Source organism: Cicer arietinum, chromosome 5, assembly GCF_000331145.2.
Source record: "Cicer arietinum cultivar CDC Frontier isolate Library 1 chromosome 5, Cicar.CDCFrontier_v2.0, whole genome shotgun sequence".
In the NCBI taxonomy this organism is placed as follows: Eukaryota; Viridiplantae; Streptophyta; class Magnoliopsida; order Fabales; family Fabaceae; genus Cicer; species Cicer arietinum.
This window is the reverse complement of record NC_021164.2, coordinates 71,006,516-71,017,325: the sequence shown is the minus strand read 5'-3', so window position 1 is coordinate 71,017,325 and position 10,810 is coordinate 71,006,516. Positions and strand designations below refer to the sequence as shown.

Genomic DNA, 10,810 nt, shown 5'->3' with positions numbered 1-10,810 from the left:
GATTGAAATCTAGTGCAATTTATTGGCATTGAATTTGAGTGCATACAACATTGCTTATTTTTCAATAAGTTTTCAGGGAATGGATACTGTTGTCCTACAATTTACACTAATTTTATTACATGAAAATTTTGTGCCTCATGTCTCATCATAATTATTAAACATCTGAGACCTTACCCAAGATATATTTTGGACAATATTATTTTTGTAAAATGAGATATAAGCACAATAGATCCATTCCTCCCAATGCACCTTTAGTGATTAAAATTGATAACGAAGGTCCTTATTTCCATGGGAGAAAGTTCTACAATTAGCTTTTCTGGATCAACTGGTCCTCCCCTTGACACCTCAGGTTCTCGAGACGACCCTTTAACTTGCCACACTAATCTCTTCTTCTCCATTTCTGCTCTTTCTTGGTTAGCTGATAAGTTCACCTCAGTTATTTTGTTTATCTGAACACAAATGAAATTATACATGAAACTCCTTAGACAAATGAAAAGCTCCATATGAATAAAAAAATCAGCTATAAAAGTAATATCAGTTGTCGTGTTGTTCTACCTGTTTATCGCGGAACACCTTTTTAAGTTCTATACTTGACTTAATTGATAGATGTATGTCCTCACCAATCTTGCATTGTCAAGAAAACAGAATTCAGTGTGAAAAAACAAGGCTAAAAAATAATAGAAACAAGGAAGAGAGAATGAGAAGGATAAATAACTTAATCTAAAAGTTATATATGTAACTTGTTAAAGCCAGATTGCTTCATTGCATATGTATTTCAAACCAAACAAGAACAATACCCCTATTAATTCTGAATGAGTTAGAAATTGAACGGGAAAATGTAAGAAGGTAACATAAACAAGTAGATAAAAGCTAAAGAGAATATACCTCATATAAGTGCGCCAACCGAAGGAGAACATTTCCATCACCAAGATCCTGCAGAATAAATTAGAAGGCTTAACATAAAATCATGTAAATCTTCAACAGTCTACTTGCTTTACATTCTTTCGAGTAATTCTACGACAATCAGACCCACCTGGAGTGTTATTACGGCAACATTTTCTGGTAAACTGTAAGAGGAATCTATTCCCGAGAACGTTGTGACATGAGAATCTCCCCAGTTACCTTCACTCTATTAAGACAAAAATAAACAGAAGTTATTTTAACTATATATTAAGCTCACATGAAAAGGCAGACACTTCTTAACAACCATTCCTCAACCACCTCTGTGAAGGCTAAAAGAAGCGGTGAGTATATCTCTTGACCAAATGTTCGACGCCATCTAGCACCCTCTCCTATAGGATCGATTCTGAAGTAGTACTTCCCTAAAACCTGCAAAATTTATTGTGTATATATGATGAAAAAACCAGATGTGAAAACTATGATCCTTGCTACACAATAACTCAGGCTAGTTAGATTTTCTCACTGTTAATCCTGTGCACTTATCAGAGACGCAAACTGTTTCATTTAGTGCCTCTGCAACACCTCTGGAATCATCATTAAGTAACCTCCTACATAAAACAGTCGAAAAAGAGAATAAGTTACTCACTCTACATCATATTAAATGTTGCGCACATCTTTTAAGAAAATCATCGAGTAAACTAATTTTTATTAGAAATGAACTTACTGAATAAAATACCCTTATTAATAAATTAGCTAAGGGACTACTAGTTAGGTGAATTCAAATACAATAAATAAATAAGAACATTAGGGTAAAAAGGTAATTAATGCTTCATTGGTGTTCTAAAATGACAAATAATGACACAAATATTTGAAACGTGACATTTAATATGAGATGGAGTATTTGATTGGTAGAAATATGGAATGATACATAATGAACCATAGGTGCATAACAAACCTATGAACCATTAGCTCCACTTGGCCATCTAGGATGCTCGAACCGCCCACAGACCTATCTACCAATACAGAAAACTCTTTGCTTTTATCTTTCAGGTAAATCCCATGGTTGATCTGAAACATGAAAATAAACTTCATTAATTGACAGCTCCAAAGAATCTTCATGTGAATAAATGTAGGATTTTGTAATAGACATAGTTCAACATAACATACAGGGTAATAATTTCCAGCAACAGGTTGATTTACTTCCAAGTTCCAGTCTTTTCTATAGTCTCGAACCTGTTAAGGTATGTATTGTCATAACAATTAACAACTTGTCACATTTGGCATTGACATTGGAAAGCTCTAACTAGAAAAATATTGCTAAACATGTTTGACGTACCCGTTCAATGAAATCGCGTCCATTAGAATCAGTATAGAAGGTTTTGCTGCTTGTTAGATTTGTTTTAATCTCAGTTGCAATTTCTTTGCCAACTCCATCGTCAATAGGTATAGGTCCAACCTAATGTCAACAAATATTTTATTAGTATTAGCTCTAAAGTATCGACTATTGAGTACTTGCATTGGAAAAACAGGAAGAAAATAAAACAAAAAGACTTACAATAAATTCAACTTCAACATGTTCTTTTCCTTTGACCAGTCTGGTAGTCTGTTAAATTGAACAAATAGTCAAATATTGATATAACTATGGAACTTTCAACAATGGAAGCTAAAGAATAAGCCTACCATAATTCATGATATTTTCCTGCTTAGCTTAATAATTATATTGTGATCGTGTAAATAAATTTGACATAGACAATCAATCATATTTACACTATGACAAAATAAGATGGTGAAACATGATGGAACATTCGTGTAAAACTCGTTACACTATGTATAATTATTAAACTCAAGTTGTAAAGTGTGTAGATAAAGCTAGGTTCCATAAATACTAGGTTCAAAAGTTAACATACTTGCACCTTCAAAAATTATTTAATAGTTTATGTAAGTAAATATTTTATAATTATGTATATATCGGAGTCCATAATATATTTTAACCAAAAAATTTAAAAACTATTGCTGAATACTACCTGGTATATCCATGAATTGATCTTCTGATGCACTTCATGCACAATTGGTCCCCGCAAAACTGTGAGAGGAGACTGAACTTAAGAGAAAAATGAAAACTTATTAATATCTTGTTACCACTGAATATTGGTAATTGAACACAAGTGGTTCACATATGATTTCACCTTTCCGTTGGGTTTGATGGGAAATGATGAACCATTGGGGCGAAAAATATATGCTCCGGACGCCTTTATAAATTGACAATGTTTAAACCAATAGCTTGTTATAGCATTCATGATCAAACCAATTATCATAATAATAAAAAACAAGTATTGGGGAAAGAGAAATTAATCAAAATTCTAAGGATAGAAGAAGCATTATCCACCTGAGCAGTTATTGTTCCATCATCTCCATATGAGGGATAGTACTTGTATGTCTGCTCTAGAGATTCTTTGACCTTTCATTAAGATCACAAACTTAGAACTAGTGTCAGATAAAACTTATAGTACATTTGAATTTTTGCATATGTTTTAGTTCTATTTAGAGATAAATTATAAGAGAAATGATATTTTGACACACAAACTTGACAATAATTTCGACAACAATTTGGATAGTTAATGCAGTTTACATATGTGGTTAATTCCGTTCAGTGAATGATTAATGAATATAACAAGGTGTCGCAACTCATTAACCATTCACTGAGGGCAATTAACCACGATTTTGAACATCTTTAACAATGATTTTCTGGTGTTTGTACACGTTATCTATTAACTATCCAAATTATGTTCAAATATACATGAATTTTAATTGTTCAAGTATACATAATATCCATTAACCACATGCTCAAATATACACTTCAAAATTGTGGTTAACAAAGTTCAAAATTAAGGTTAATGGTGTCCAGTTGATGATTAATGAGTTGTGATAATTTGTCATATTCATTAACTATCCACAAATCGTAATTAACCATATCTTTGAATTGTGTTAACCTTAAAAATTGTTGTCTAAGTTACACAACCAAATCACATACCTTTCTTTTTCTATTGATATATTGAGTAAGTTTCCCTTCCTTCCCAGAGTAAATAAGTTTCAAGTTTCCTAGGCCCACTTCAAACCCATCACTCTGACTCCCTGACTTGTATGCTATATGTCTATCTGAAATATTAGCTGCAAACGCAAGGTATTTGAAAGAGTGATTACACAACTCTCAGGAAGGAAATCACTGATCAGAACTAACCTGATTTTTTGGCATTGGATACATAGTAAGTGCTAAAACCAAGTGGGGGAACAATAGCTGAAAATGCAAGCCAATATTTAGGGTTTACACTTGGAGATATTCCTAGGTATGCTGCAGCATGGTAGTTTCTTAAACCAAGAAAAGCATCAGGTATTGGCAGCAGCTGGGATTGGACCTTTTTCCCGTTAGAATCCCGAACAACAACCTTTTCATTGGCAACCTGTGACAAGTTTGATAACCAAGCTATGTCAGGCAAAATAAGTATTTGAGGATGGAAGTGTTTTCTCCTTAAAAAGTGCATTATGATTTTCCATATTAAGGTCAAAACATCCTTCACAATGCTTCACTTTGATGTCATTACATTGGCACATAAAAGTAAAGTATTGAATAAATGCTTGTGCATGTAGTGGATAATATTTATATAGCTCATACAATGTTACATAGTTAGATCAGAAAATATAAGAAGAATGGAGATATTGAAAGGTGATTGAAGGAAGAAACTCACTGGAATCCTAATAACATCCTCTCTTTTCCATCCGAGAGGGTTGTAAACAACGACAACCTACAGCACCCGAAGCAACATATATCAATGAAAATCTTAATAGATAATAGTCTCGCACTCTGATACGCAAAATATTAGATGTCATAGCTCCTCACCAGATTTTTCCCATCCGAGAAGTTAACTTCTGATGCAGGACAGTAACTTATGTTAAGAAGTGGACACTGTAATGACAAAAGGGAAGAGATAATATTAATCAAAATCAATGGTCACAACAAAAAGGCACGGCTGGTAATTCAACGCCAGCATCAAGTATTCAGAATTTCGCTTCTCAAAATATGTTGTTAGGTGTTTGTTAGTGTTAGGTGTCAATTGGGAACTGTCAGTTAGAGAGTTAGCTAATTAATTAGGCTGAGATAATAATTAGAAGGAATATTGCATGTTCTACTTGCCTGTTGAAATTTAACTTGTGGAGTTCCACAGCCGGTTTTGGTTGCTCCCTCTGTCAAGCAAGCGAGTGATGCTGCAACAGTTTTCTCGGCCTGAATTAGACATCAAAATGAAAAACATTTCTTGAGTAGTTGAGTTTATATGCAAGACAATAAAAATAAAATTCAAAAATAATGTATGTAGATAAATATCACCTCTGTGTAACCTATTGAAAGCCGTTTCGCATAATCATTAGCTACATGCTGCTTTGATGTACCAGATACCGCATCATGGTGCTGAGCAATAGCCAAAGCATCAGCCAAAGAGTCGGTATTAGGACCTGAAGCACTCTTCCCTTTGAAATACTCCAACTGCCTTGCTGCCTATTTCAAGGTGGAAGGTTAATAAAAGCCAATTTGTGGAGTTCAGATAACATTCCAAAATAGTCCAGCGGAATGCAAGGTCGAATAAATTAATTAAAATGCTCAGTCACATATAGTTTTCAGATAAAAAGAGGAGCTCAGGATTACCCTTAAGTATATGAGATTTATTCAAATCTAATCAAATAATTAATTACTTCAAATAACAAACAGTAATTAGAAGGCTTACCAAGTAGTAGCCACTCGTCCATCTGACATAACCTTTGAGGGCAGGCCTACTTGTAAAATACCCCGTCCAGTAGCCATTTACCCGATCAGCATACCTAATAAATACACGGTCCAAATATGAAATAATAAGTTAGAAGAATGCTAATATTGCACATTTTGTATTTGGAACTCACGGAAAGTAGTCATCGGTCTTGATTGGCCAGGCTTCATTTGCAGCATGTTTTGCATCAGTATATATTGATGGTGTTGAGTATAAGGCATGAACCCGTCCATCCTAAATAAGCATTAGCCGTCTGGCTCATTAGTATATCATCAAAGCACTCTTCGCGAAATAAGCTTAATTTTGATTTAAATTTATTAGCAGATAGAATATGGAAAATTAGGCTTCCTATATAGTACATCATTTAATAATATGTCATTTATCTAAGAAGTGAATATCATATAAAAAACACAAATTAAGTTAAGAAAAATTTGTATTAAGCAAAGAGTTGAAGATAAGATACCTGATTAACATAGTGAATAAATTTGTCCAGTTGCCTAAACCAGGTCTCTGCATATTGGTACTTGAAATCTGTCCCCATTGTCCACATTATATGATTTGTGCGCGTTATATTGGCCTGAGACAGATTAGGCATTGGAGTTGTTGACTCAAATCCTTTTCCAATTATGACTGATAAAGCTTTGATCATTTGAATGACAATTTACATATGAATAAAAAGTAAAAAGCTTTAATCATTTCATTTGAATATTGCATACCTGTGACAATGCCGCTGAGACAAACTCATTTACTCGTTCAGGAACATTGTAGTCAAACAAATTTATATCGTCCTTCAAGTTAAAAAAGACTTAAGTTTACATAACATGTATCATCAATCAATAGCTAATAACTCTTAAAGTATTTGACTCAGATTCTACCTGAACTATTGGAGAATCGTCGTTTACTTCAAAGTAGAAATTACTGGGAGGTTCATAATTCTCAGGGAATGCACCGGAAAATATCTATATCAATGGACAATTTTAAGGATTTGAAAGGATATTAGGATGAGGAATGAAACAGAGAGAGGCCAAGATAAAAGAAAATGCAATAACTTTATATGCAGCATCAACATAAACAATACACCACTTTGAATCAATCACCTGTGAAGATGAACCAAAGCTCTTAGAACCCTGCCACACAACTTCAAGACTTTTTTCATCTTTTCTCTTAGCTCTATCTTGATAGTCAATCCGTGCAAAGAATAAAGAATCAAATCCAACCTATGCCGACAATGGTAGTGCTTAATATACAAGTAAACCAAATGCATGCAGAAAAAATGAAGAGACTCTATAGGTAAATCAACTTCAAAACCATTTCTTTTTTCAATTTTCATGGTCAAATTGATATTAGGCACATAATTTAACAAAATGTAACCTCTGCTCCCAACAAGTAGGCCTGCACTGCAGAATGTCCAAATGGGTCGATTTGCCATCCTATTCTTGGAGTTACACCAAATTCTTCTTTGATGAATCGATGTCCAAGGGTTGTCTGATCAATCATGTCGATGTAATGTGTAGCAGCCTCATCATGCATACACATACCACCATTTCTGCAATCAGAAATCTCAAGAATCATTTTATGCAAGCTGGAGTAGAGATTGAATCCTATCAAGAAGATGGATAATGATCAGATATCAATTTTCAACTACGAAACACCCAATATTGGATATGACAACGACACTTACTCGTAGACATCAGTAATAATTTAAGAAAATAGAAGTGATTGAATACAACAACATGTGTCAGCGACACGTGTTAAACACTATACATGTCTTCAATATGAAATATTGGTGCTACATAGATTTTCCATGACATCCAATAATGGAAAAACAAAAATACTGACATTTGAACTTCCATTAGTTTAATTAACATCACATGTGTGCTTGGTTGATATGATGGAGTGGAAAAGTAGATAAGTTACAAATTTTGACTTCTCCATTTTCCATTTCAACCTACTCGACCAAACACACTCTTTTGTGTGCAGAAAAATGAAATGGATGAATACATGAACTCCAATTGACCAGAGTTGACCAGCTGCTTGACTGTTTTCTGGACAACCTCACTCTGCTCTCTCCACCAACGCTGGAAGAATGCCTGCAATAAAATACAAGCAATGAACATCTATAACTTCATTCATGATCCCAGTGGAAAATGCAAACAACTGACTTAGGGTTTATGACTTCAATTATTTCGAGTATGTAGTTACATTCATTGAGTTTAATTATGACTTCAATTTTGTTCCCTGTTTTTCCCCATATTTATTTATCTTCTTAATTAATCGGCACGATGAAGATGAGTATTATACATAAATAATCCAGTATAAAAATTATTGTGAAAGTGACAAAATAATACACCTTTCTCACCTAACTAAAATCATGTTTTATGAAGAGAAATTAAAATAAAATATCGGTACCAATAGCATTTTTATTAAGTAATAATATACGAGTAAGGAAATAGAAGATTGCATTGCAATATGGAATGCATAGTAATCTTGCCTGTTCAACATAAATGAACTTGCGATTCTTGTCTGCCAACAAGGCCGGTATAAGTGAATCTAGCACATTTTGAACACAAGCTCCCTGCATTTCCAAAAAATATCATTGAAACAAATTCAAAATCACCGAATTCAGTTGAATTATAAAGTGAAAGAAAAAGATAATGATGACCATTGACCTGAATGGAGTTGTTGGAACCAACATAGTACTGGTCTATGGTTTTCAACCATCCAACATCGTCGTGAGTGTGAGGGACCAAGTGAACATTGAGCTTCCCAGGAACAATGGTTGAGGTAGTGTTGTATGCAATGTATTTGGATTCCGATGAATGGATAAACCCAACCAAGAAGAGTAAAATCCATACACCAATATCCATTGAAGTAACCATAACTAAGAAACCAAGAACACACTAAAAAAAATGTCAATTAATAAGACGTTATACTTTTATTTGTTAGTCGTTTAGTTGAATAGATATGTGTATGCATGTGTGTACAGTAGAGAGTATGACAAGTTAGAAGTCGCTGTCGGTTTTATGGTTTCGATGATATTGGTGGATTAAAAAAGGGTGATGATAAGGTTGCCATCCTCGTGGGAATTGAATAGTTATATTATAGGAGGAAGAAACAAGGTCGAAAACAGCCACAAATATTAATCACTTTTTGGCTCTCTTTCTGTAATGTAACTCATTTGACTAAGCTAAGTTGAGTGCGTCTCAACCAAGTCCGTTTGTCTTGCACATTTTTTAAAATCAGCATTTATATGTCTATGGCTATCTAGATCATCTCTGACGCTAATCAAATATGTAAATTTTTGACAAATTCAGTCAAACTGTCAATAATTGTTATCTTTTTTTATTAATTTATTAATAATAATAATAAATTTATCATTATTTTTTTTATTAATTTATGATTATTAATTTCTTTTTTATTTATTAATAATAATAATTTTATGATCATGCTTTTTTTTATTATTGTTATAAAATTTAAGTTCAATTTTATTTTAAATTAAAATTAAAATAATATATAATAATATTAATTGAAATAGTTAATTTAATATTTTAAAATATAATAAAATTAAATATTAATATATATAAATTAAAATTGTATAATTTATTTAATGAACTCGACAGTAAACTTTAATTAATGAATCTATGCTGAAATCAAAATTATAAATACTTCTATAAATATTCATAAATATTAAAAACGCGTTGAAAATAACTAAATAATAGATAGCTATGACTGCGAATTTCAGTTCCTAGCTGGCAAGCTGTCAGCGACTTCATACGTTTGGGGATTTGGTTGATGATCGAGGATAAAAAGAATAGATGTTTTATTTTCATAATTTAAAAAACTACCGAATTTGAATTTAAACTCTCTATTCATAGAACACTGGTGTTTATATATAAATTGTTATTTTAATATATATATATATATATATATATATTAATTGTGATAAATTTTATTGAAATTAAATGCATAACTTGACTTATAAAAATAATTTACAATGAAAAAAATAAAAAAATCTAATCATAACTAACTTAAAAACTACTTTTTTACATGATCAATATTACTGATCAAAAGCATGACTTCAACACCACTCTTTAATCTTGATGATGTTTTATTTTTTTATTCTTCAAAGAATCTTTTTTTCTTTTTAAAAAAACTTATTATAAAACAATACTTTTAATTTTAAACAAATAAAAACAATAATTATTAAAAAATTAAATAATTAGATCAAATGAAATAAGAATTTTTAAAATAATGGACATGACATATATAACTTAAGTAAATTAGTAAATGTAAAGATAAGTAAGTAACTTAATAATGAATTTTTATTTTTATTATTCAACATAGTATATTATTTATATGAAATACATCACATTTAAGAATTCATATAAATTTTGGTATATCTAATGGCAAAATATCTTTCATTCCGGTGCTACTCACAAAATACTACGGATAATAATTTTCCCATTACAAAAAAATTACAATACACGTAAAAACTATGATTATCTTTTATATTTGAATTTTTTTGAATTTACATGATATTTAAAAATAAATTTAGAATGTAAAATGTATAGTATATTAGTAAAATTAAAATGTAACTATTTAAAATAGTAGTTTTTGAAAAATTATTATACACTTTCACATAAGTGTCAACTCATCAAATCGGGATGCAATAGATTGGTTAAAGTAATGTTTGAAGTTTGAAGATCATGATGTAATAGATTTGTTAAAGTAGTGATTGACGTTCGAAAAACCACTACTTTCAATACAAATTGTTGAATAAATATAATTTTTTTAATTCCTAAATAAATTTATTTTTCTCTTCAATTTGAAATAAGTCTAAATAAATTTTATATTTACTTAAATAAATTATTATTATTTGACATAGATGTACCATCTTTTGAGACAAAAGTACATAGATGTACAATTTTTTGAGACAAAATTTAGAAATATAAACAATAAAAAATATATATAACAAAATAGTAATATTTTTTTATAAATAAAATAAAATAATAATGACATATTGAAATAAATTTACCATAATTCATGTGAACATATTTACCAAATTAATTGATGTCAACATTTTGAATTGATGTCTA

General features: G+C 31.2%; 1 protein-coding gene across 2 annotated transcripts; it reads right to left on the bottom strand.

Annotated features, from left to right (window-relative positions):
- Positions 1–8,905, bottom strand: LOC101490825 (probable alpha-mannosidase At5g13980). Of its 2 annotated transcripts, none has more exons than XM_073369038.1 (29): positions 8,384–8,905; positions 8,206–8,289; positions 7,716–7,804; positions 7,086–7,260; positions 6,812–6,931; positions 6,590–6,673; positions 6,431–6,502; positions 6,178–6,291; positions 5,848–5,948; positions 5,676–5,769; positions 5,282–5,449; positions 5,090–5,179; positions 4,796–4,861; positions 4,644–4,700; positions 4,139–4,358; positions 3,932–4,044; positions 3,287–3,358; positions 3,087–3,149; positions 2,925–2,996; positions 2,456–2,503; positions 2,237–2,356; positions 2,068–2,133; positions 1,856–1,968; positions 1,424–1,508; positions 1,222–1,329; positions 1,034–1,129; positions 886–933; positions 556–624; positions 1–449 (listed from the first exon to the last, which is right to left on the bottom strand). In XM_073369038.1, the coding sequence occupies exons 1-29, from the start codon at positions 8,591–8,593 to the stop codon at positions 252–254; spliced, it is 3,015 nt and encodes a 1,004-aa protein (XP_073225139.1). In that variant the 5' UTR covers positions 8,594–8,905; the 3' UTR covers positions 1–251. The 2 variants fall into 2 exon arrangements, with proteins under 2 accessions (XP_073225139.1, XP_004501750.1); XM_004501693.4 differs by having other exon boundaries at positions 3,932–4,068; positions 8,384–8,904.
- Positions 8,906–10,810: the final 1,905 nt, after the last annotated feature.

Coding starts and splice junctions, on each gene's coding strand:
- LOC101490825 (XM_004501693.4), bottom strand. CDS start 8,593: ATGGTTACTTCAATGGATATTGGTGTATGGATTTTACTCTTCTTGGTT. Junction 7,805..8,205: donor AGTTCATTTATGTTGAACAG/GCAAGATTACTA, acceptor ATTTTATTGCAG/GCATTCTTCCAGCGTTGGTG. Junction 1,509..1,855: donor GTGGAGCTAATGGTTCATAG/GTTTGTTATGCA, acceptor TGTTTTATGTAG/GAGGTTACTTAATGATGATT.